This window comes from Pelmatolapia mariae, linkage group LG22, assembly GCF_036321145.2.
Source record: "Pelmatolapia mariae isolate MD_Pm_ZW linkage group LG22, Pm_UMD_F_2, whole genome shotgun sequence".
NCBI classification, from domain to species: Eukaryota; Metazoa; Chordata; class Actinopteri; order Cichliformes; family Cichlidae; genus Pelmatolapia; species Pelmatolapia mariae.
The window spans coordinates 32,224,078-32,251,639 of NC_086245.2; the positions used below are offsets into that span (position 1 = coordinate 32,224,078).

The following is a 27,562-nucleotide window of genomic DNA, read 5'->3' on the forward strand; positions in this document are numbered from 1 at the left end:
ATGTATTGACCCATGTGCCTGTTCATCTTAGCCGATATGATGCCTGACAGGAGCTTCCATGTAGTACTGAGGCAGGTTATTGGTCGGTAGTTGGATGGGACCGGTCCCTTCTTGGGGTCCTTGGGGATCAGGACCGTCCGACCTTCGGTTAGCCATTCCGGGTGTCTCTCGTCAACTAGCAGCTGGTTCATTTGTGCTGCCAGACGCTTGTGGAGTGCAGTCAGCTTCTTCAGCCAGTAGGCGTGAACCATGTTGGGGCCTGGTGCTGTCCAACTCTTCATACTAGAGGCCCTTGCTTGGATGTCTGCCACCGTGATGGTTACTGGACCCTGTTCAGGGAGGTTGCTATGGTCTGCCCTCAGATCCACTAGCCACTGAGCATTGCCGTTATATGGGTTGCGTCCTTCTCCCATATGCTCTTCCAGTATTGCTCCATCTCCAGCCTTGGTGGTGCTGTTCTCTTATTGTTCCTTTGCCACTGAGAGTACACCTTTGCTGGTTCTGTGGAGAACAGCTGTTTTATTCTCCTGCCTTCTATCTCTGTATACCTCCTCAAGCGGCTGGCCAAGGCTGTGAGTCTTTGCTTGGCAGTTTCCAAGGCCTCAGGTATGGACAGCTTGCTGTATTTTGTATGCACCTTCTTTGTCGCACCTTTTTGCAACTCTGTTAGTTGGCTAACCTCCCTCCGTGCTACTTTGGTCTTGCCCTCTAGCCTCCTTCTCCATGGAGGGTACTGCTCCTTGTGGCTGTTCAACTTATAGCCAAGCATCTCACTGATCACTGCTGCCATATTGTAGATCAGCTTGTTAGTCTCGGTAAGCGTGGCTGTAGGTATCATCCGTAGTGCTGCATTAACATCATCTAGCAGACCTTCTGAGGGTACTTCACGTAATCTTGGTAACCGGCTACGGGGGATCCAGGTTTCAAGCTTGGCCATGATCCTATCTTTCAGGTCAGTTCCTCTCACACTCAACGATCCTTCTCCTATCGCACTTGGGGCTTTGTACCCAATCTCGGGTGGGGGTGATGATATCTCCCCCCCCTGACCTGGCGTCCTGGCTCCCCCTTGCCGTAGCATTTATGTTGTACCTCGTCAATCTCTAGCTGTGAGAGCAGACCCTTCTTTCGAATGTTGGAACACTGAGCTACTAGTTGTTTCGCTGTCATTGTGGATGTTGGGTATCGAAGAATCCATAGGTCCCTCATCCTATTCATGTAACCCCTTCCGCCAGGGTTACTTGCGTAGTAGCATTCCAACAACGCCCTGTTTTCGTGTCTTGCCCACCGATGCCTTCTTGTTCCAGTAGCCCACTTCTCGTCAGGGTGCCCTGGTTCCTCAACACCTGACGCGGACCTTGTTGATCCGGGCGACGTCCGAGCCGGCATGCCTTCATATTTATCTGTCTCGCTCATGTCTGCGGTAGGCTCGCTTAGCATAGGGGGTCTAGCCTTAGGACCCTATAGATAGATAGATAGATAGATAGATAGATAGATAGATAGATAGATAGATAGATAGATAGATAGATAGATAGATAGATAGATATACGGACAGTTATTGAATAGTGGCTAGTTATTCAGTCAACTATCGATCGATCGATCGATCCATATACCGACACGACCGGGGAACAGGAAAGTGTAATCGAGGATGTCACTTTAAGAGAGACGGACTTGACCTCCTGACTATGAATGATGACGATGATAAGGTGCTGACACTATGAATCCACAATTTCAACAGGGTTGTCTGATAAGAACAGATGGCTTATCCACAAATCCACTTCCACTCGGGTATCTGTCGTTCACTCATTTATTGAACAAGAATCTAAGTTACACATCCATCATTTGAGTGAGGGGATTTAACGTACCGTAGAATGCTATATGCCGTGTGGTGAAGTGATGGTGTGGTTTCTGTTGGAAGAGAACATAAAAGTCTTACATAATTATGTGAACAGAGTAAATTAAATGTGTAATACAACAATACAAACAATACTGGGTACTACAACATTCAACCAAAATAAGGGAATATCAACAAGTGCAAATTTTACTATTTACATAAATCCTAACTAGACAAGAACCAACATGAGCAATTACACTCATTGGCTAATCGGCATCTGTATGCTTATATATTTACTCAGCAGAGTGGCTCTGTTCGTCAGTACAGCTGACTCGCTGGCCTTTTGTACAGCCGCCCCCAACTTTGCAGAGCAAAGGTGCACTTCACTTAGGAAGGTCAGCCAGTAGACTCTGGTGGAAGAGATGGAAGTCTGAGCCACTGGTTGTATATATGCCTTGTTTCCCACCTGTATCTGAGCAGTCCAAACCCTGCCATCTGCTCCAGGGATGACTTGGATGACCTTCCCAACCAGCCATAGGGCACGAGGGAGCTGCTGGTCCACAATGAGAATGATAGTGCCAACAGTCAACTGATCTCTTTCGTGTTGCCATTTGTGCCACGTCTGGAGTGAAGGTAGATAATTCCGAATGTAGTGGATCCAGAATTGATCCGCCAAGGCTTGGCACTGGCTCCACCTACGACGGCTCAGGATTTCTGTTTCTGGGTAGACAACCTGTGGCATGGAGATATGAAGGGTGAGTTCCCTCTTGAGAACAGCAGCAAGCTGGGCTCCCACATGAGCAGCACAGAGCAGAGACGGGAGCAACTCGAGATCGGACGGCTAGGAAGGCTACCTGGATTCCCCCCCTACCTTCTGTCCGAAGGTAGGCCACAGCTCCGTATGCCTTCTCAGATGCATTGGAGAAGATGTGGATGCTTTACTTGCAAAGGGATAGGTCTGGCTCTGGCTGTACGTGACAATGTGACGGGGAGACATCAGGGAGCTGAATCAATTCACTTTCCCATGCATGCCACAGCTGCAGCAGGTCAACTGGCAGATTCGGATCATCCCAGTCTCTCCTTTTTCTCCAGAGGTGCTGCACAAGGATTTTGGCCCGAGTGGTGTAAGAAATGAGGAGGCCAAGCGGATCATACTGCTTGGCCAGAACCCGATAGATGATGCGCATTGTGGGCTCCACCAACTGCTCGGTGTGCCGTATCTGATATCTGAGCTCGTCAGACTGACAGTGCCATTGCAGGCCCAGAGTCTACTCTGCTATATCAGTTCCATCGGGGGAAAACCACAGTTCACTGTTCTCCGAGACTGATCCAGGTGGCATATGACTGATGAGTTCTGGGTAGTTGGAAGCCCACTGTCGTAATTCAAAGCCACCAGTGAGCAGCAACTGCTGGATTTTGTTGACCAGTTGCTGGGCTTCGGGAAATGATGCAAAGCTCTGGAGGAGATTGTCAACGTAGAAACATTTCTCCACCGTGTGACGACTATCTTCGCTGGGGCTGTTGTGATCTAGAACGTGCCGCTGGAGAGCATAGGTGGCACAGCAGGGACTGCATGTTATCCCGAAGGGCAAGACCTGCCATTCGTAGACATCTAGTTGCCTAGTTCGATCCATGTCTCTCCAGAGGAATCGGAGAAAAGGCTTGTCCTCAGTCAAGAAGTGACCTGATGAAACATCCCCTTGATGTCACTGCTCACCCCAATGGGATACTCCCGGAAGCGAAGTAACACACCCAGGAGTGTCGAGCCCAAGGTAGAACCAGCGCGGAGATGCTCATTCAGGCTGGTACCATTGTGCACAAATGAACAGTTGAAGACAATGCGATTCTTGCCATTATGATGAACCATGTGGTGCGGTACGTACCAGGTGCTACTGTATATCTCAATGTCTGCGATGGTCAGTTTACTCACATAGCCTGCATCCACCAGCTTTTTAATCTCCCGGTTATAGGTAGCTGCTTGTACAGGCTCCTTCAGCAGGCGCTTCTCCGTGGCTCGCAGGTGACCCAGGAAGGAGTCCTTAGTGGAATGAGGCGGGACTGGTTCCTCTTTCCACAGCAAAGGGGTGGTGTATCGGTTGATACCATCCACCTCCACTCTGATGGTCTTCTCCTCTAGCATCTTGACAGCCATAATATCTTGTTTTGAACGTGTGGCCACCCTCTCATTCTGGTATGGGAGAACATCCATCTGCCAGAGCTTGGCCACATTACTGAGAACTTCAGCACAGGGAGTCATGGTGCTTGTGAGTAGACACTGAGGAGTGGAGACTTGATGCAGAAGAACCTTGGCTGGACCCTGCAGAGTCCAACCCAGCCGTGTTTTGAGTGCAGCTGGTCCTCCCCGTGGACCCTGATGTACAGACTCTATTGGAGTCAGGAGATGTGGGTAGTCAGAGCCAATCAGCAACAATGGTTGAGCTTGGTGAAACGAATGAAGTGGAAGACTTTCCAGGTGGTGGTAGGACCTTTGCAGTGCGTCAACTGGATGTGAGTGTTTAGCGAGCCCAAGCTCAGTGGCAGTAAATGCTCTGGGGATCCGGAACCGTTTCCGAGGGTCAGTGGCGGAGGCTATAGAGAAGGAAATGGAATGTCCTTCTACCGTTCTAATATCTGGTCGGATAGTTTGAAGGCCAACTCCTCCCTCATTCCCTGAAGGCCCAGCTCTTGAGTAGCACTGTGAAGAAGGATCGTGTGCTCTGACCCATCGTCTAGGATGGTGTATGTCTCTAGCTTCCTTTTGCCATTATAGAGGCACACCCTGACCATTTTCAGTAGCACGCAACTGGTCCCCCAGGTCAGATCAACATAGTATGTGACGGGTTGGACAGCTTCCTCCGCCGGTGTGTCAGAGCTAGTGGATCGCGATGCATTAACCTCATGGAGTGTCTCCAAATGCACCTGATTGCATTGCTGGCATCTAGCTTTCAGGTATCATTGCTGGATGGTCCCTTCCGCATCTCCAGCACCGCTTGCCTGTCTGACTTCAAGACAACTTCTGCTCCGTACTGAGCTTCTTGAAATCTGTGCACTGATTGAAATAGTGCTGAAGATTATTACAGGGGCAGAATTTCTTTGGCTTCCCCAGTTTGGAAACTGGAAGTGGTGCCTGCTTCAGAGACCCTGATCCTTTAGCAGGAGAGTTGTAGCCCAATAAGACGGTCGTGGTCGCTGTTGCTGATCTCTGCTTGGGTCTGGCACCCTTCCCACGATCCACACGTGGCTCTCGAGGTTGCTGAGGATGATGGAAATACACATCATGATCTTGAATGGAGACTTCGTATTCAAGCCACTCTGCCAAATCTGCTAAGGTCAGGATGGGTGTCTGAAGAGGATTGATGAACCGCTTAAACTGCACTCGAAGACTGTGTGGCAGTTTGGACAGCAGTCTGGTGACGTGTGACCCACACTTCAGTTCTGCTCTCCCCTGTTTCCCAAGCTTTCCAACATTCCCACGAGAGCCCTCACTTTCAGGGCGAAAAGAAGGAATGCTCGGCTGTCACCACTCCGTACACGAGACTCAGACAACACGTCAGTGATCCGCTGCAGGGCAAGTTTGAGGTTGACCATACAGCTCTATCAGAGACGACATGGTCTGTCTGTATGTGTAGCAGCTATTGCTGTAGGAATCGGCAATCAGGAGGGCGTCTTCCAACTTGACGTGATCGACTAGGATCTGGTACTTGAAACGTTCAGTCGCATCATGACGCAGGATACTGTCAAGGGCCATTCACAAACAAGCGAACTGGCTGGGGTCATCAGACGTGAAGTATGAAATGTGTGGTATTGGTCCCCGGAACACGGTCTCTGTACTCAGTAGAGGTTCGTGTTAACCATATTTCCTCCAGTCTTTGGAATCAGTTGGCGGCCAATGAGGCGGGTCCCCAGTCATCTCCTGGAAGCTTTCTGGTTGTTGGCGCTGAAAGGTGTATGGCTCTGCATATTCAGAGGTGACCTGCCTCTTCAAGCATGCTCCAGGGCCATACTCGTCCTTCACGTTAATTTTCCTGACCTGTTCAGTCACAGGAAGTTGGCTGTACTGATAAGGTGACGTACGTCTGAAAGGAACTGAGGCTGCTGCACTAGCAGGAATCTCTGACATGGAGGTGGTAGGAGGGGGAATGGCTCATCACTCTAAGGATCAAGTGGAAGTGGTGCCTCTGGCCAAGGTAAATTCTGTATGTCATCCTCTGGTATGTGAAAGGAACGTACAGTGTGTGGGTAGGGCCTGGAGGAATGGTCAGGATGAGGAGACTGGTCCTGGGTACTTGAGCCTAGTGCTGAAGGTTGGGGAGCTGAAGACGACTGAGGGGCTGAGGACTGGAGAGAGAGAGAGCACCAAGCAAAGTCTGAACCTCTCGCCTGAGCTGATTATTATCTTCCTGCATTTCTATTATTATCTTCCTGCTGATAATACCACGTCCGAGGTGCCATGCTGGGGAGTCTGGTCAGCTGGAGGGGCTGAGGTGTCGGGATGTGCCCATGGTCATCTGGGGAGTAGTTGTGCGACACATGTGTCTGTGGTAGTGATCTCCTTGGCAAGAAGAAAGAAGTCATCGAGGTAATGAGGCCGATGACCATTACGATGAGGATGAGGAGTGGATGAGAGAGCCATCTTGCCTGGTGAAACTGCAGCTCCGGCTCGGAGTGGCTCCGTTCAACAGTACAGCCGACTGGCTGGCCTTTTGTACAGGAAAGAGAAAGAGGAAGGAAAGAAAAGTTGGGAAAAGAGTTAACAGAAGGAGAGGGAAAGGAAAAATAGAGGAGAGGAGGGAGAGAGATATGGGAGATCAGCTCCCATGCTGACCACCACAGGCATCCCCATTCCCCAAAATCTGCAGTGTAAAAACTACACACATCCCAACATTCAATCAACTCTCAGACTACATAAGACAGCAGACACCCAGGTGTAGGTGGCTACCAGGCAGGTAACCTACGTCTGCCTGCACAGACCCCCTCCCAGCCCTGCTTCACGCAGCTGCCAGAAAAGCACCACCTAAGAGCCACTATAAACCCATCTAGGTCATGACCATAGCCCCTGGGTCCAGTCCTCCAAGTAACCTGTCCCTAGGGAACCCCCAGACAAGGAGGGGTGTTGGCAGCAGGTGACCAATCACAATTATGCCGAAAGTGTAAGAGTAATTGATTTTACAAAATATGATAAAACTGAAATGGAGCAGCAGAACAATTTAGCAGAGTGTGAATGTGTGAGTGCACTTTCTCAAAGCCCTATACAGTAGTTTAGTATCAAAAGTGTTATATGAATATGCTTCAGGTGCTTTGATCAGTAAGACAGGACAAAATTGAATCCAGGAACAAAAGTCATTAAAAAATGCAGAAGTTGACACCAATTCTTAAAATTAATTAAAAGAAATACTTATTCTCCTGTGTCATGATGACAGAGGTAGGACATTTATAAGACATATTTTAATTTTTTATTCTTTGAGCAGCTGCTTCAGTGGTGTTTAATGCCCTGAGAGTAAAGAATAAATAGAAAAACAGAATCAAATGCAGGCTCTGTCTATGGGCAGATTTGATATAATGTCAGCGATTACAAGTAGGGGCACTGGTTTAGGATAATATATCCTTGTTTATAGACCAATAAAATTGTTTGCATCCCACAGGAAAAAAAAGGAGTAAAGTTCCCTCTAATAATCTAAAGGCCTTAGATACTGCTGAAAAACATTAGACTGTCCTCATATCTGTGCACAGAGGTCAAAGGAATCTTCCAGTAATGGTGACACTATCCAGAAAACTGACCAGTGTTTGACGTGCTCTGGAGCAGTAAGTTACCATACTGATATGCCTCAGTAAAAAGTGACCCACCTTCATAGTAGCAAGTCATTTTAATTCTTAAGTTACCAGGATAAGATTAAATTCTTCTTCTAAGTATAAGCCCCAGAAAGGGTAACAAGAGTCAATTCAACCAAATCTAGACAAGTTATGGGGCCCAGAAGTAAAATTACTGGACAATATAGGTAATTGTCCACCAAAATAAAATACAACTAAAACTGAACTTGACAGAGGGGACTGCCACTTAAGGATGAGATAAAGGGAAACATTGTGGGGACTAAGTGAATGTCATAAACACAGACTAGAACTAAAGTACAACAGGAACTAAAGACTCAAACTGTGAAGGACTGAATGATCAAAACCTAACAAAACTGAGGGCAAAGAAACCATTAAGCAAATAAACAAAAACACTAAACTCCAAAGTACAAGAAAAACACAAAAAATAAAAACTCCATAACATTTAAACTAGGAAATACTCATGGAAACTAACAGGAATCAAAATGTAGCCTAACAACAACAGAGAGATAAATTGGAATTCTAACCCTAACCCTAAACTGAATACACTTATTAAATGTAATTTAATTTAATTTAATTATGAAATCCAAACAAAACCTGCAGGCCATAACACAAGGTGTGAATTATGGTGTCACAGGGACAAGTATGGCAGGTGGTGACTAAACACACTGGCACACACAGACTCAGGGTCTCTCAGTGAAGCCTTAAGACATTAAAGTAGGATTCCATGTGTGTACACTTGTGTAGGTCTGCAAATTTTTAGACATTTTTTTGTAATTTGCCTCTCTTAGCTTTGGTTCTAGAAGTTTAACATAAGTATTCACTTAACAGGTTAGAAATGACAGACATACTCCCCCATTTTCAGAGATTCAAAGGTAACTGGAAAAACTAGCATGATTCTAAGTATAAGGACTGTTTTTATAATTAGAAGAGCATTTTATTGGAGTCATTGCCAATGTGAAGTCCAGAACACAGGGATATCACCCTATGCTGGCTCTGCCAGGCCTTTACAGAACCAGCATTCAGTTGCTGTCTTCAGTTTTTTTGGAGTTGCAGAAAAACATGCCCTCTTAGGTTGAGAGACAGTCACTAACAGTCATAACCATTTATGAAAACAAAGAGGCAACTATTTCTTTAATAGAACATTAGCAAGAATATTACTTTTCAAAGTAAATCTAATTAAATTCGACAAATGATTTCAACACTCAAAGCCAAAATGCATCATGTTTAAAGTTTGTAATTTTAGATGTGTTATACTAAAAATGCCAGGAAACAATCTAATATAGAAATGGTCAACATTTCCACTGCAAGGAAAGGCATGTATAATAACCATTCCCCAAACTAAACAAAAACAACCTCAATCAGTCCAAAAATTCAACCAGTCCATAGGGCCAATTGCAATCCCTGTGACGGCCACATAACAGCCAACCGCAGTCCAGGCGGTGGCGAAAAAACAATTCTGGTGGCTGAACCGATGGATGGCAACAGTGGCAGAACAGTTCAGGCAGCCAGCCACGGGCCTGGTGGAGGCAACATGGCAGCTCTGATGGGCGGCCAGGGGTCTGATGACAGCCTCGAAGTAGCTCTGATGGCTGACCACGGATCCAGTGGCATCGAAACTGTTCAGGTGGGCAGCCGTGGACCTGCCGGAGGTGACGTTGCAATTCCGGCGGCCGACCACATAACAGCTCCAATGGGCAATGGCGAAGCACAGTAGGTGGTTCATGACGTGCAAGCTGTGCTGGACGTGGACGTGCAGGCCGTACTGGACGTGCAGGCTGTCTCAGGGCGCTGACCTCCAACTCCGATTAAGTGGGTCCCTCCGGCGCGCTGACCTCCTGCTCAGGCAGAGCGGGCCCCTCCGGCGTGCTGACCTCCTGCTCAGGCAGAGCGGGTCCCTCCGGCAGCGCCGCAGCTACAGACGGTCGAGCCGATGGTGATGATGTTGATACAGCAGCTGCAGGCGGTGGAGATGATGTTAGTGTAGCAGCCACTGGCGGTAGATTGGGCGGTGATACAGCAGCAATAGGCAGGTGAAGTGATGGTGGTGTGGTTACTGCAAACTGCTTAGCGGCTGACTGAGCTACAGTAGGCTGTGCTAACAGCTGAACTGATGACGGAACAGAAGACTGCACTAGAGACTGAGCTCGTGGCAACACAGGAAACTGAGCTTCTGACTGTAGTGACATTTGTGGGTGAAGTTGAGCAGGTGGTTGAGCAGCTGACTGAACGGGCCGGGCGGCTAACTGAGCTAATTGCTGAGTTTCATGCTGAGCTGGCGGCTCTGAGTGCTCTGGCCACAACTCAGAGTTCCCTAAATCAGAGTGCTCTAATTCAGCATGTGCAATTTCAAAGTCTACTAAAACAGCTATACTGTCCACAGTCCGCTGAATCAGCTTACTTGATCTCCCTGCCAAGGACGAAGGTGGCAGTGTGGGGAGTTCTGGTTGCAAACTCTCCAGAGGTCCAGGGGCAGCTCCAGAACCATGTTCAGCCTCAGAATCAACCCCGGGATGAGTTACTAACTTTAAAGCAGTCTGGTTAACAGCCACACAAACAGTCTGAAAATCCACAGCCTTGGTGTTAATGGGCTCTAGTTTAAACACTCCAGGCTCAGAATGAGCACAAGAAAAATAGTTTCCATCACTCCCTGAACAACACTCCTCCCCAGAATGAATAGTCACTGTTTCAACAGGTAATGACAAAATGTCTCGGTTACTCACAACAGCTTCACAATTAGTAACTACAGGGCCAACTGACAGTGAGCTGACAGTCACTGAACTAACAGTCTCCAGGCCCACTGACCCAGAGAAACCCATAATGAACAGGTTAGCCAAAATCTCTCTCACACCACTTTGAGCAGGCTTAGCATTGCTAGTGAGTGGGGAAGAAACATCCTTCATTTTCTTGTTCATAGCAAATGGAGTTACAACTATGGTGGAGTCTGAGTTACTCACTGCGGCGCCTTGCACTGCTAGTCCAGAATCAGCTGATTCTTCTGAAGCCACAGGAGTGAGGTGAGATTTGGTTTGATGATGGCGTGGGCACCGTCTCCTCCGAGAAGGTGGGGCTGCGTGTATAGAAACTGTCCCCTCCTGATTATCTGTATTTTTATCCTCTGTGACAGGATTTATTAAAACAACAGAGTCTGGTCTACTCACTGTGGTGACTAGCACTGCCGGTCCTTTGTTTGCTGACTCAACAGACGTTCAAGGAGGGAGAGGAGATGGGGTAGGTTGGCAATGGCAAGGGAGCCTTCTTCCCTGCAGTGGAGGGTCCAACAAGTGAGCAGCGAGCGACGGTAGGGAAACTGTCCGCCTATGAAGAAAAAACAGGCAGCAAGGGCTCCCAGGGAGGCAGCCACATCCTCCTTGCCCGGACTGCCCAAACCAAACAGCTCAAAGCTGGAGCTTGCCCTCAGCACGGTTACAATTTGAATTAGTTTTTTAATGTCCAAAAAGCTCACAGAAAAGGTAGTGGATGACAGAAAAGTATCAAAAAACACTATCAGTATGTGACTCTGATGCTGATTTGCAGCCTGGATTACGCTCCAGCAGTAACTCCAGAGCTGGGCGAGCAACTTCTCCTCTGAGGCGACATTTGAGTCCGCTGGGCCCATTATGGCGGAATTATTCTGTCACGGTCAGCGATGGCAGACCATGGAGTTGAGGAAAGTAGGACCCAAACACTCTTATAGTGAAGGATAGTGGATTTATTTATAGTGAGTTGAAAAAACAACTATGTACAAATCCAGCACTGTGGCTCCCGTGGCGATTCCTCTGTGAATCCCACACAGTGCACGTGTCCATAAACAGTGAAAATGTGACAACTCCAAAACCCGATTCCGCTCCATGATTTCCCCTCATGACGACGCTCCTTGCTCCCGACTCCTGGTGACACAAAACACATACAGCTCAGCAGGAAACCCACAGTAGCGATGTCGTTCACATAAACACTCATCAACTGAGGTACTTTACAGGTTTGACATAGTATAATCCCGCGCTGACTGGAGCTCCGCCCCTTCTTAAATAGGACTCTCTTGATGAGGCCATCAGCTGCAGCTGGTGAAGGCTAACAAGCGGCAGGTGCGGCAGCCTCCAGTGTGAGAACACTTCTGGGTCGCAGTCCTCTCAGCGACCCAAATATCCCGGAGCTCGTATGACCACACACACAGGAAGAAAGAAAAAAAAGCAGAGAAAACCACCAAAAACACAACATACGGAAAAATAAACATATACAAAAAATACATGAGCCCTGGGTCCTTGGACCCAGGCCATGACAGGTTTATTATTTTTATTGTTTTTGGAAAACTAAACTGTTGATGAGAGCAAAGCACATGCTTTTGGGGATTTGGTTGTAAAGTGCACTGATTAAAAAAAAAACATCTTTAAAAATTCCAGACAGTTTCCTTAATTTTTTATACACGTTGCTATTTTCATCTCGAGAGCTTTTGCTCCACTTCCTACACCAAAACTGGAAGAAGTGTCCACTTTGTGATATACTGCCTGAAAATATGTGTATTCAAAGGAAAATCTTAGATATCACATTTTTGTGAACTAGAAGTTCATAAATTCTTTAGCTTATCTCTGTAACCTCTCTTTGCTCTTTAATTTCTAGGATGTCAGTAGGCTCACAGTCCTAAATAGACTTATTTAAATTCTTGTCTCCAACATGATTTAAATAGAAATGGTGAACTGACTTTAAACCCCCCTTTAGAAATGCACTCCTTTCTTTTATTGCGATGGCTTCTGACCATGTTCATGTCTGTCAGAGTATTCTTTTCTGTGAAAACTATGACAGCAGCACTAAGTAATGTATCTCTTTTCAAGCTTAATTCGGATTGTATATGGTGACATTTCTGTCATCATTATGATAAGTGAGTTCACTAAAAGACACAATTGTTTTGAAAAATTAACTGCCATGTTTCAAGCATTTGACACATCTCATTCATTGTTATGCTGTGATGTATCCAAATTAATCTCACAAAGAGTAATCAGGAGGCCTAAAAGTGGTTCCTTTATTACAAAGAAGGTATACAGTAGGGGAAATAATTCCCCTGGTGAATTTGTAATTTTGCCCACTTAAAAAGAAATTAATAGTCTCTAATTTTTACAGTAGTTTCCTTTTAATATCTAGAGAGAACATTAAAAAAATACATTATATAAGCGTCATAAACTGATCTTTGGGGGTTTCATATTCAAACTAAATGCATTTCTTTGTGTCTTTACATCTCTTAGCTGTCATATGGCTCCAGCTCTCCTGCTCTGTCCAACCGACAGCGCTTCCCCACTTTCTTCCGTACTCATCCATCTGCTACACTGCACAACCCCACTCGGGTACAGCTCTTCCAGAAGTGGAAATGGACCAAGATTGCCACTATCCAGCAAACAACAGAAGTTTTTACCTCAGTGAGTCATATATTACAATAATTCTGTGAACTCATGTACAGTGAGGGGTGTGGTGAAGACACTACACTGGCCCCTGCAACCCCACCTTTAAATAGGAGCTCGCTAGTCAAAGTTTAGCTAAATGTATATTTAAGGATTTTGTTAGCACACAAGCAAAATTGTGAACTAGATGCATAGTCTTTATAATATGCTCCACTCAAACTGTGTACTAACACATCCAATTACTGCAAGGGCAGAAAACTAAGCACAAAAAGCTTTCTGTCATTTTATAAAATAAATTACTATGAATTCACTGAAGGATAAGACTACAATAATGTGAAATATTTTGCCATTTAAAACAAGAATATTAATCTTAAGCTTTTATTTCACTTTAAAAATGCAACATGTTTTTTTGCAACAGCTCACTTTGACACTAAAATATTTCACTCGAAACTAAATTTTATGGTTGCACCATGTATTTTTCAATACTGTCCTGTGAAGTGGAAAGGACTTGTCCCCCAGGCTGCTTTCTAACATGTGTGTCACGGTACTGGGTCCGTGACCCAGCGTTTTGTGTTTATTGATTAATCTATATTTTTGGATTTAGTGTTATTCATGTTATTGTTCTCCATGTGTGTATCCTTAAATTCTAGTCTTTAGGTTTCTGCTACTATGTGTTACACGTTTCATGTCTAGTCACTCCTGTCTCTATGTTTGTGCATCTCCCAGTCAGTCATGTCTCCATGTCTCATGTGTCTCATTCCCTCATTTCCTGTCTCACTCCACACATCTGCCAGCGAAGACGTGACAATGTGATTGTGAAAGAGTTCTTTTTAACTCAAACCATGATCTAATCTACACAAGTAGTTTTGGGCCACAACATTTACCAAATTGTGAGTGAAAACAAAGTACAGAGACCTTCCATGGTGTTTATTAAAACCTGAGGAAAATTCTGCTGCTCATGTCATCACCCTGCTCGCTAATGATGACTTTGTGGTTTTTATAAGTACTACAGTTTATGACTATTTATGCTCATAAAAACAAATTTAAAATAAAAATCAATAGATAAAATGTTATTTGAGACAAGACAAATATGGACAAGAGAAGATGAGTGTACTTGTTGATTTCTCCAATATTATATGTATCACTGTGTGATATGTTTAAGATTTTGTTCTCATTTCCATTACCATTTGCCATCTCTTATCCTCAACATATGGTTTTATGTCTCTCCTGATTCATTTTTCTCCAGGCTTCTATCTGTGCTGTTTTATCTGATTGTTAGTAACATCACCTCCACCACCCACCATCATTTTTCAGAATGACCAGTTCATCTTCCCCCTCACTACTTTGCACTTATTTCAGTTGCTGTTAACTGTTCTTTGCATTTCTTCCTACTGCCTACTATTCCATTATCGTTCTCTTTCCTTTTTTAGTTGCTGTTTCTGTTGCTCAGTCATCTTCTGTGTGCTTATTATTGTGCTTGTCTCTTTTTGTGTGTCACAGACTCTGGATGATCTGGAGGAGAGGGTGAAGGAGGCAGGGATTGAAATCAGTGTTCGTCAGAGCTTCCTAACCGACCCAGCTGTGGCTGTCAAAAATCTCAAGGTGCGAGTTCCCCAATCATTCTTACACATACCAGCCAGCTGGACACTGATCAGTCAGGCCTTGTCTGGCCAGTTAACTGCCAGAGCCTTTGGATACTTAGCAAAAATAGGACAGAAATTTCAGAGGTAGCCTGCTGCTCAGAATGTGGAGTTAGTAACAGATGGAAATTCTTCCCAATGGACGAAACTCTGGTGTAAAAAGTGTGATCATAATTATATTGTAGTGTCCTTGGGATGTTTTCACACCTATTGTTTGTTTTTTCTGGTTGAAATCACTGGATGAGTTTGTAAGCGTGTAGATTTGGCCTGTAGATAATGAGTAGATACAGTAAGAAGGTGCTGTGTTCTGGACTACAGGAGAAGCCAAAGAATTTACATTTATTTCATGGTAAATGGTAAATGGATTGATTCTTATATAGCACTTTTCTACCTCTCCTGGAGGACTCAAAGCGCTTTTTACGGAGAGCAACTTGGGGTTAGTATCTTGCCCAAGGGTATTTGGCATGCAGATTGGGGGGAGCCAGGGATCGAACCTTCCAATCAGCAGATGACCTGCTCTACCCATTGGGGTGGCCCGTACAAACCTTTGCAAGTCTATAGTATGTTCCTACATTGACAATACAGAGCACACGTGGCTATGGGACATTTTTTAGCCCAAACTTGTAACATACACATGGTTCAGGGTCGGATCTCATTCACACCATAAATAAAGTGCCCTGGAGTTTGTTTGGAACTGTACTGAGACCACCTCCTCCAAAGGGTCTCAAAGGGTCTCAATACGGTTGTTTTGATCCACACACCAATGAACTGCACTGAGGGAGTAGCCAGACCAGAGTTTGATTTAACACAGCATTTGTGAAAATACCCTTACGATACAATTAATGATGGTCAAAATTTGTCCAACTCCTTGGAAAGCAATACAGTGACAATGTTTCAGTGTTGACAATGTTGATGAGTAACTGCAAATTTTGTAGTCAAAAACTCAAAATATTACTGTTACAAAGGACCCAACCCACATGGCATTGCAAGGTAAGTGAATGTTTATTTGCATTGTTTTTCACTTTTTAGTTTGCGCAGCTTTCCAGCTGCCTTCTTCGGCTTAACACAGCACACAGCTCTGCCGTCATCTGTTCATGACCTCAAGCTGAAGCGCACTTGGGTCCTGCAGCAGGATAATGATCCAAAACACATCAGCAAGTCTACCTCTGAATGGCTTAAGAAAAAACAAAGTAATGACTTTGTAGTGGCCTACCCAATGTCCTGACCACTGTCCGACTGAGATGCTGTGGCATGACCTTAAAAAGGCCGTACATGCTTGAAAAACCCTCCAATGTGGCCGAATTACAACAATTCTGCAAAATGAATCGGCCAAAATTCCTCCATAGCGCTATAAAAGATTGCCAGTTACTGCAAATTTTCACACCATTGTGTTCTCCCATCCAAATGACTTCAGTAAGATAATGCTAACCTGCATACTACAGCTATTAAAACAGCACAGCTTCATAGTAGAAGAATCGTAGTTCTGAACTTACCTACCTACAGTTCAGGCTCCAAAACATTTGGAGCATAATATAACGATAGAACAAAGAAGCAGAGCAGCTAGAATGCTCTATCAGACAAGAATAGCATAACTTTCTCTGTCAAAAGTTTAGCAGTTGCTCTGTTCAGCTCCCACACACATATGGACTGTTATCAAAAGATGAAGGGTTACTACAAAGTTTTATTTATGATCCTGTACCATAAAAAGGTACATTTTTGTCACTATGAATATTTGATATGTTTAGTTTTATATTGTGAATTGTGTATTTACATTTTACCACAGAATTGGGTTTGTACAACTACAGTCAAAACAGACCTTTAGTGCACTGTATTAAGTGGTGATTGTCTGGTGACCACTGGAAATAATGTTTATTCAGATAATTTTTTAAAATTACTGCCAAATGAAGTGACCAGGGTTGTTTCAAGATGGATGCCAAGTGTTAAGCCTCATGTCTAGGAGGAAATGAAGCTGTGAAACATAAAAAATGTGGAATTATCCTCTTTTTTTTAAAAAAAAAAAATCCCGTTCTTTGATAGTTGACCGAGCTGTTTAGAATGTCAGAAGAAAATCTACAGTGATAAACATAAACACTCTCTTTTTGGACATTTCTCACTCGGAGCAACAGAGCTAAGGAATTACTCTCTCTGAGCAGCACATTCTATGTCTTATCTGGTTAAGTTATCAGATATGTATTGTCAAACCAAAGATGGTCATTTTTGTCTCCGCACAGTCATCAGGATCCCAGACCTGGAGGGCCTTGCTGGCAACAAAGCTTGAGAAAGCTGCAAAACAAAAAAGTTCTGACATGTGTTGGCTGACTTGCTTTCTTCCTGCCACACACATACTTTACAATGACCCAGCCCAGCATGCCACCCTAGTTGCAGAAACACAAACATGGTAACAGGATAAATGTCTTGCAGTGGAGAGAACGTCTATTATTGTGTGATGCAGAATGAGGGTTGGCTTCTTTGTACCTAGCCCGGCATGGCTTTTAAAGTGTGTGTTCTGTCTCTTCTCTCTGTGACTGTGCTGTCTTCATTTTATTTTCACTTTCAAGCGTCAAGATGCCAGAATTATTGTCGGCCTGTTCTATGAGACAGAGGCAAGGAAAGTCTTCTGTGAGGTAATGTTCTAACCAGATTCATGTGTCTACTTTAAAATATTACTTAACAGAAACATTTTAGGGAGGACTTTTTGGCCCAGCTTAAAATAATATGATAATAGTGGGGTAATAAGGTGGAAATAAGCTGGGAATGTTATAGAGATAGCAAGTTATCACTTAATAATCAGCCAAATAATATTCAAGTAATTATCTTGGATCAAATTTATGTAACTGGGTAATAAGAAACTAACACTTGAGAAAATTAATGTGGGAACAAACATGCCTATCAGACAAAACCAATTAGTATTAGTATAACCTAGTAATATAGCATTTTTGAAATAATGTATGTAATGTAAGTAATGTATTGGTAATATGTTTGCATTGAAAAATTTAACACAATGACTTGATAGTAACCTCATAATAATATGTAATAAAAATTGAAATTTTAACATGTTATAATGCTGGAATGAATCCTACCTATTCCTACCTACATTAATCCTTCTGTGTAATAACATTGAAGGCTGTAAAATGCAAAGAAAAAACAAAACAACAAAAAAAAACAACAATAAATAAATAATAAATATAATTCTCCAAATTATCAAATTATCATACATGATGGAACATTGATTCTACATAGTAATGAGAACTTGAATTATCATACACATTAAATAAATATGTAATTCTGCTATTTTATTCTCTAAGTTACCACCACCAAGTGCTGGTGAGCAGTTTATTACAAAATGTACATATCATATCCTGGATTATACTATTCCATGTTCCAAATAGATTTTGTTATAATTTTTAACAGGCCTCGGAAGATATTGCAATAAGTTCTGTATATAAGGAGGCCTGAGAGAAAAAAAAGTAGAGTGATCTATAAAACACCAGATTTGACAGAACTCCTGTAGACTTCATACTACTTAGAGCTTCTTTGTTTATATTCACAAGAACAATTTAATATTTTTGAACACTACAAGGCCACTTTAATGTCAGTTTACGTAAATGTCTCAAACCTAACCAGTGTCAGACAGAGCCTTCACAGGCTGTAACAGTAACACACTTTATGTCTCAAATGTACTGTTTCACAAGACTTGATGGGTATAAAATGTTTTGTTTTTTTAATATATTGAATATCACTATTGTTGATGATCTTAAACTCTCAAAAGTAACACTCACAGGTGAAAAGTTATAGTAGATCAAGACAATTTTTTTATGCCACAGATCCACACCCAAGGAGCAGATCATTGTTGATGTATTATTTATATGGTTGTATTAGGTTCAGAAGAAGAATGCCATAATGTTGAATGTGTAGCAAGGGAACACAAACTGTAGGATGCTAAAGCTCAGCAGGTTGGGTCAGGAGCTCTGCAAGATCCTTCTCACTTCTCTTTTCCTTAAATAAAATTGGTGTTGAATTGAATTTCAACTTCACACATTCTTCCATCATGTTTTTGCAGGTTTACAAGGAGAAGTTATATGGGAAAAAGTATGTTTGGTTCCTCATTGGCTGGTATGCAGACAACTGGTTTAAGATCAAAGACCCATCCATCAACTGTACTGTGGAGCAGATGACAGAGGCTGTGGAGGGTCATGTAACTACTGAAATTGTCATGCTTAACCCAGAAACAGTACGAGGAGCTTCTAACCTGGTAAGAAATGCATTATCTTATGACACAACTTTATCAGTGATGCTCAAAAGAATTGTTGCAAAAAAAATCTAACATTTTAAAAAGCTAAAAAGAAAACCCAGTCCTTTCTCTCTTGCTCTTGACGAAGGCGGTCGCACTTTTCTCCTCTCCTCCTCCTCCTCTTCCTTAGCTTCCCTGCTTAGCCTCTTGTGTCCTTGTCTAGTCTTGTGTTTTTTGTATTACTTTTCCCTGGAACACTCTCTCACAGTCTGTTCTCTAAAACCTAAAAGAGGAATTATGGATTTGATCAACTGGTCCATGAATGCAATTGACACCTTTTTCTCAACGAGAAGTCTGGGCTCGGGTGAGCCCGAGTAATGAAGATATCTACCTATTCGGAACCATGATAACAGCGTTCTTGCTGATCGGAGCTGGCTTGGCCCTGGCTTATCGAAGAATTAAGAAAGCGGAACCGACTGTTCAAACCCCCACAAGGCTGCCCGCTGGGATTGAAACAATGGGACTCAATGAGCCCATTCTCAAAATGGGCTCATTGAGTGCAGCACGGATAAGATCTTGGAGAAGCTTACGGCTGCCGTGAATACTCAGAATAAGACCTCTGAGTGCAAACTGGATTACATCTTGGAGAAGCTCACTGCGGTCGTGAGTTCTCAGAATCGGCTCTTTGAGCACAAGAATGACAACATCACGGAGCGTAAGTTTGATAACATCATGGAGAAGCTCACGGCTCTCCAACGGGAGACTGAGAGACCAGTGTTGGACTGTTAGAACAGCTTTGAAATTATATGAGTTGTTCGCACTAAAGTAAAAACCACCATCACTTCATGCGGATACCCCTTCGGCGCCAGCTGCGGTCTCAAGGCTGGAGCTGAACAACAACACCCTGACACGGACTGTGTTTAGACAGTTCTTCCCATTCTATGCAAGGCCACCTGGGTTGGCTGGAAGACTGTTTACTTAGCCTGGCAGGGCGAAGGACACTGTCTCAGCTGAACTCTGGACACATACACATACACACACGCACACAGACATATATACACATGCAGATGTACACTCATCCCCCCTCCCCCTCCAAACACCTTTGACGCTTATTCCCCTCCGATGCTGACGGTGGATCAAGGAGACCAGCGCTTATGCTGCAGGCCTGGATGCACTGTCTACACTGGCTGTCTCTCACCCTTTACCCATCCCTGTTGCTTGGCATGTGTTTCTTTGGTGTATTAAGAGTTTTTTCATGTGCTATGTGCAAAGGTGTTTTTTTTCTGTTCTCAAACTGATCTCCCTGTTGGAGCTCAGTCTGGGGGGAGTTATTTTTTTTCCCTTATCTTTCCTCATGTTGTGCTTTTTCCATGTTATACACCTCTGACCTGTCTTCCCCATGTGATGTTTGTGTAATGTATGTATGGTCGAAAGGGTAAGATGGCGCTGGCACGGCTGGCAGCCCTAACCCAATTTCCCTCGGGATGAATAAAGTATGATCAATCAATCAATCAATCAATCAATCAATCAATCAATCAATCAGTCAGTCAGTCAGTCAGTCAGTCAGTCAGTCAGTCAGTCAGTCAATCAATCAATCAAATGAATGTATTTCAAAGCTTTACAGCCTCAATAAAGATTTTACTCACTATATGTCAGTCATACAGAACCATCAGCTTCCAGACAGTTAGGCCAGTGCCATGCCAATGCAAGCTGTTGTGCATTGGCAGCTGTTTTTTAGGACTTTTTAGACTGGTTGAATCAAGAAGTGGCTACACCATCATATTTACCATATACAGTGGCTTGCAAAAGTATTCGGCCCCCTTGAACTTTCCCACATTTTGTCACATTACAGCCACAAACATGAATCAATTTTATTGGAATTCCACGTGAAAGACCAATACAAAGTGGTGTACACGTAAGAAGTGGAATGAAAATCATACATGATTCCAAACATTTTTTACAAATAAACAACTGCAAAGTGGGGTTTGTGTAATTATTCAGCCCCCTTTGGTCTGAGTGCAGTCAGTTGCCCATAGACATTGCCTGACGAGTGCTAATGACTAAATAGAGTGCAGATTACTGTGTGTAATCTAATGTCAGTACAAATACAGCTGCTCTGTGACGGCCTCAGAGGTTGTCTAAAAGAATATTGGGAGCAACAACACCATGAAGTCCAAAGAACACACCAGACAGGTCAGGGATAAAGTTATTGAGAAATTTAAAGCAGGCTTAGGCTACAAAAAGATTTCCCAAGCCTTGAACATCCCACGGAGCACTGTTCAAGCAATCATTCAGAAATGGAAGGAGTATGGCACAACTGTAAACCTACCAAGACAAGGCCATCCACCTAAACTCACAGGCCGAACAAGGAGAGCGCTGATCAGAAATGCAGCCAAGAAGCCCATGGTGACTCTGGACGAGCTGCAGAGATCTACAGCTCAGGTGGGGGAATCTGTCCATAGGACAACTATTAGTCGTGCACTGCACAAAGTTGGCCTTTATGGAAGAGTGGCAAGAAGAAAGCCATTGTTAACAGAAAACCATAAGAAGTCCCGTTTGCAGTTTGCCACAAGCCATGTGGGGGACACAGCAAACATGTGGAAGAAGGTGCTCTGGTCAGATGAGACCAAAATGGAACTTTTTGGCCAAAATGCAAAACGCTATGTGTGGCGGAAAACTAACACTGCACACACCATCCCCACTGTCAAATATGGTGGTGGTAGCATCATCCTCTGGGGGTGCTTCTCTTCAGCAGGGACAGCGAAGCTGGTCAGAGTTGATGGGAAGATGGATGGAGCCAAATACAGGGCAATCTTGGAAGAAAACCTCTTGGAGTCTGCAAAAGACTTGAGACTGGGGTGGAGGTTCACCTTCCAGCAGGACAACGACCCTAAACATAAAGCCAGGGCAACAATGGAATGGTTTAAAACAAAACATATCCATGTGTTAGAATGGCCCAGTCAAAGTCCGGATCTAAATCCAATCCAGAATCTGTGGCAAGATCTGAAAACTGCTGTTCACAAACGCTGTCCATCTAATCTGACTGAGCTGGAGCTGTTTTGCAAAGAAGAATGGGCAAGGATTTCAGTCTGTAGATGTGCAAAGACATACCCTAAAAGACTGGCAGCTGTAACTGCAGCAAAAGGTGGTTCTACAAAGTATTGACTCAGGGGGCTGAATAATTACGCACACCCCACTTTTCAGTTATTTATTTGTAAAAAACTTTTGGAATCATGTATGATTTTCGTTCCACTTCTCACGTGTACACCACTTTGTATTGGTCTTTCACGTTGAATTCCAATAAAATTGATTTATGTTTGTGGCTGTAATGTGACAAAATGTGGAAAAGTTCAAGGGCGCCGAATACTTTTGCAAGCCACTGTAAAAATGATAAACATCAAATACACTATGAAAATCAATATAGCAAAAGCCGTAATGGTTCACTTGGGAAAATAAGGCTTTTCTGCAGTTTTTCTTGGCCTTCACTGCAAGACAAGACAGGTAAAAAAAGAAAAAAGAAAGCATGCAGTAAAGCAAAGGCAAGGCAAAAGGATGTTAGATACATAAAAGTGTAGAGGATGGACGTTTCGCAATCCGGTCAGTCATTTGTGTGATCCCTGAATCCATGGCTATATCATCACAGGCAGTAATGACAAGAAGACTGAAATAATTTCAACAGTTAGTGTTTGTTGAATTTCCTGAGCACTTTAAAACACACAAGTAGGCCACACCTTGTGACTACTTAGAAATAATGTCACTTATGGAAAACAGGCGTTTCTTTTGCCTAAACTTGTTTTTGTATTAAACTTTAAGTGATTAAACAGTCACAGATTATTCTAAATCTTTTTACATAAAACTGTAAAGTAGACACTAACTGTCACTGTGGGTTCCCTGTTGAAAAGTCAGAGTGCTGTTTGAAACAAAAGTTGTACAGCATCAAACGAATGTCTGGGTTTTTTTTTTTTTTGCCATTTTGCATAGCCCTACTTGCAATTAGGGCTAGGCAGACATGAAAAACATGACAAACAGAATTAAGGTGAGGTTTAACATGTGCACATCATGAACAATGAGCATTGTACACAAAGGAAAATGTTTTCTGTGGTATATCTGAATATAAGAATCTAACAACTTAAGTTATGCCTCAAGTAAAATGCTTCAAGGTCACAATATGCTTTCTCTCTCTCTCCCTTTCTCACTCACTGACACACACACACACACACACACACACACACACACACACACACACACACACACACACACACACACACACACACACACACAAAAGACCATGCAAAGCAAGTGAAATGATGTAGTCACTGGGCTTCTCTTTCATATTTGTTGGGGTTTTACCTTATAATCAGTGTGTCCTATGTCTAACTATTGCTCTGTCATGGTCTCCCGTATCCAGACCTCTCAAGAGTTTCTTGCTCAGCTCATGTCCAAACTTGGGGGTAAAAATCCAGAAGAAACAGGTGGTTTCCAAGAGGCTCCGCTGGCGTATGATGCTGTGTGGGCTCTAGCGCTGGCCCTCAACAAAACCGTTGGGCCCCTTAGGGCCAAGGGTCATCGTCTTGAAGATTTCAACTATAACAACCGAGATATCACTGCTGAGATCTACCGAGCAATGAACACCAGCTCTTTTGAAGGAGTGTCTGTAAGTGCAACACTTACTGGTGCTGGAGTGAGAGAAAAAAAGTTGCAAAGAGAAAGACACATGGGTACTGTGTGAAGGGTGCGTGCAGATATTGCATCATCAACATTTTTATGCTTCTTTCAGGGTCATGTTGTATTTGATGCTCAAGGATCTCGGATGGCCTGGACTTTAATTGAACAGCTTCAAGGTATGCTACAGCAAACATGTCTACTTTCAAATAGAACTGATTTTAATAGCTTATTAGATACAGTGTGCAGTGATTTTGTCCTTTAACAATTATATGTGTATCATGTAAAGATATTAGTGTATGCAGTGTCTTGATTGCATGCTCAATCATACAGGTAAGTAAATCCCAAAGGTTGATTCTGTTCATCTGGACGTTTTCAGTGGTAGAAACGTTTTGTCACTCTAACAAATAAAAAACCATCTAAATAAATCAGGGCACTGAATATTTCAGATTTAACACTGTCCATTACCCCAGATTCCATAGAGCTGACATAAAGGCTTATCCATAATTTTGTAAATGTAAATAAGAAAGTATGTTGGCACACAGATATCTATCTAGATTTTGCATCTATTATTGTAAAGTCTGTATAATAGGTAGTGCTACATAAATAGAATGGAAAGGAATTATGTTTTATCTAGAAAAAAATACAAGCATATATTCACACTGAAGTTCATCTCAAGCCTTATAATGGGAAAGTCTTCACTAAATGTGCCATGGCTGATGCTGAGCATTTGTTACTCAAAACAAACAAAGAAACAAACAAACAAACAAAAAAGTAATGTATTACACATTACTTTTGTTACACTACTTTTTCTATAAGTAATGTCGCATGTTACTTAATTTTCTGTCAAAGAAAGTAATTTGTCACGTTACATTATTTTTGTGTTACTCCTCTACCTGATCTGTTATACAGATAACCAAATAACCTTTGCAAGGAAAATAATATAATTGTAACTGTAATGTGATTACAATAACCCCACACAACCATCTCTAGGGTTTACAAAGAATGGTCTGAAAAAATATATCCAATGCATGATAGTTTGGTGATTGATGCAGATGGACTACAGCAGTAGAAAACCAGAGCAGATGCCACTCATGTCAGTTAAGAACATGAAATTGAGGCTAGCATTCTGCACAGGCTTACAAAAATTGCTGAAGATGGGAAAATTATCGCCTGGTCTAATGAGTCTTGATTTCTGCTGCAACAGTCAGATGGTAACATCAGATTTAGATGTAAACGACATGAAAATGTGGCTCCATAAGGATCCATATCAGTGGTTCAGACTATGGCTGTGGTGTAATGTTTTAGGAGAAATATTCTCCTGGCACGCTTTGGGTTCCTTAGCATCAGTTCAGCATCATTTAAACACCACAGTCTGCCTAAGTAACGTTGCTAACCATTGCCATTCATTTATTACAGTGTACAGTGTTTCTGCTGATCGCATCCGCCAGGATAACACATCATGTGACAACAGCCAAATAATCTCAAACTGAATTCTTAAACATGAAAATGAGTTAACTGTACTCAAATGGCCCCCACAGTCACCAGATAATAATCCAATAGACCACCTTTGGAGTGCAAACTGCATCATCGTGGATGTAGTCTGCAAATCTGCTGCAACTGTGTGATGATGATGTCATGTCGACATGGATCAAAATCATTCAGGAATGTTTCCCACACCTTGTTCATTCTGTGCCATAAAAATTTAAGGCTGTTCTGGTGGGAATCAAATGAGGTTTATCTAATAATTTGATGGGCTAGTATATTGTAGAATGTAACTGACTGTTTCTGACTTACAAAATGAGTAATTTTATCATGGTGCGCAACTACAGTGGGAAGAGAAGAAATCTTTTTAAAAAGCAGTATGCTTTAGATGTTTAAACTATCTTGAGTGAATAAACTGTTGTTCACTGACTAAAAGATGTAATGCCAACATAGCTATGGACTGTCATGAGGCCTGTGAGCCATGCAATGAGCAGTACTGCTATAGAGCATATTACTGTGCGGAACCCTGTTAATTGACATTAAGAATTATGTATAATGGTTGATTGATTGCAGTCCAGTGGGTGATAGCTCGTTTATTCATTCATCTGGATTTAAAAGTGTTATTACAATAAACCCTGGGTTTCTCACATGGGTAGATTTTATTTCCATTAAAAAAAGGTTTTGTTGGTATCCCACTGGCTGGATTTCATTAATAAAATATTACATGAATTGCATTGTCTTTGTTGCATTTGTTGAAGATGAAATATGTATGGAATGGGACATGTTGAAATACAATAGTAAAAAATTATTTTTTTCATCCGTCCATCCATCCATCCATCCATGTTCTTCCGCTTATCCGGGGCCGGGTCGCGGGGGCAGCAGCCCAAGCAGAGAAGCCCAGACCTCCCTCTCCCCAGCCACCTCCTCCAGCTTGTACACCAAGGCGTTTCCAGGCCAGCCGAGAGATATAGTCTCTCCAGCGTGTCCTGGGTCTGCCCCGGGGCCTCCTCCCGGTGGGACATGCCCGGAAAACCTCACCCAGGAGGCGCCCAGGAGGCATCCTTGTCAGATGCCCGAACCACCTCAGCTGGCTCCTTTTGATGTGGAGGAGTAGCGGCTCTACTCTGAGCCCCTCCCGAATGGCCGAAATTCTCACCCTATCTCTAAGGGACACGCCAGCCACCCTTCAGAGAGGAAGCCCATTTCCGCCGCTTGTATCCGCGATCTCGTTCTTTCGGTCCCTACCCATAAGTGAGGGTAGGGACGTAGATCGACCGATAAATTGAGAGCTTCCCTTTTACACTCAGCTCTCTCTTCACCACCACAGACCGGTACAGCGTCCACATCGCTGCGGCCGCTGCACCAATCTGTCTGTCGATCTCCCGCTCCCTTCTCCCATCACTCGTGAACAAGACCCCGAAATACTTAAACTCCTTCACTTGGGGCAGGGACTCGTCCCCGACCTGGATTGGGCACTCCACCCTTTTCCGGCTGAGGACCATGGCCTCAGATTTGGAAGTGCTGATTCTCATTCCCACCGCTTCAGATGAGATCCTGAGACCACCCAAGTGAAAGCCTTCCGCCACTTGGCTATGCCTAGAAATTCTGTCCATAAAACTTATGAACAGAATCAGTAACAAAGGGCAGCCCTGGCGGAGCCCATCACCCACCAGGAATGAGACCAGGCACCCCATACTCCCGGAGCACCCCCCACAGGACCCCCCAAGGGACACGGTTGAATGCCTTCTCCAAGTCCACAAAACACATGTAGACTGGTTGGGCAAACAAATCCCATGCACCCTCAAGTATCCTTGAGAGGATAAAGAGCTGATCCAGTGTTCCATGACCAGGACGAAAAGCATATTGTTCCTCTTGGATCCGAGGTTCGACTAACGGACAGACTCTCCTCTCCAGCACCCTGGCATAGACTTTCCCAGGGAGGCTGAGGAGTGTGATCCCCCTTGTAGTTGGAACACACCCTCCAGTTCCCTTTCTTAAAGATGGGGACCACCACCCCGGTCTGCCAGTCCAGAGGTACTGCCCCTGATCTCCACGCAACATTGTAGAGGCGTGTCAACCAAGACAGCCCTACAACATCCAGAGCCTTCAGGAACTCAAGGTGGACCTCATCCACCCCAGGGGCTCTGCCACCAAGGAGTAGTTTAACTGCCTCAGTGACCTCGCCCCCAGAGATTGGCGGGTCATCCTCTTCATCCCAGTGGGATTGAGGAGGTCCTCGAAGTATTCCTTCCACTGCCTGACAATTTTCTCAGTCAAAGTCAGCAGCACTCCACCCGCACGTAACCTGTCCAAGATGGACAGGTTACGTGCCGGAATCTCTAATTCCCCCCTATGATATCCTTCCCTCTCGTTTTCTTAAGGAAGCTTTGCCCACTATTGGTCCCTCCAACTTTTACTGAATGTATCACTGTCATCAGGTTGTGTACCGTCAGTATTTAGGCATGCTGTCGTGCAACCCATTATAAAGAAAAAGAAT

At 43.7% G+C, this 27,562-nt stretch overlaps 1 protein-coding gene across 3 annotated transcripts in view; it reads left to right on the forward strand.

Moving 5' to 3' along the window:
• gabbr1b (gamma-aminobutyric acid (GABA) B receptor, 1b) overlaps positions 1–27,562 on the forward strand; it is a 113,272-nt gene that overhangs the window by 14,802 nt on the left and 70,908 nt on the right. For all 3 annotated transcript variants that reach the window (XR_010573712.1, XM_065471385.1, XM_065471386.1), the window contains exons 3-8: positions 12,895–13,065; positions 14,548–14,649; positions 17,246–17,311; positions 18,748–18,939; positions 23,327–23,572; positions 23,696–23,759. Coding sequence is in view for 2 of the 3 variants with exons in the window: in XM_065471385.1 (XP_065327457.1) it covers positions 12,895–13,065; positions 14,548–14,649; positions 17,246–17,311; positions 18,748–18,939; positions 23,327–23,572; positions 23,696–23,759 (841 nt within the window). In the remaining variant the exon portion in view is untranslated. The remainder of the gene's footprint in view (positions 1–12,894; positions 13,066–14,547; positions 14,650–17,245; positions 17,312–18,747; positions 18,940–23,326; positions 23,573–23,695; positions 23,760–27,562) is intronic.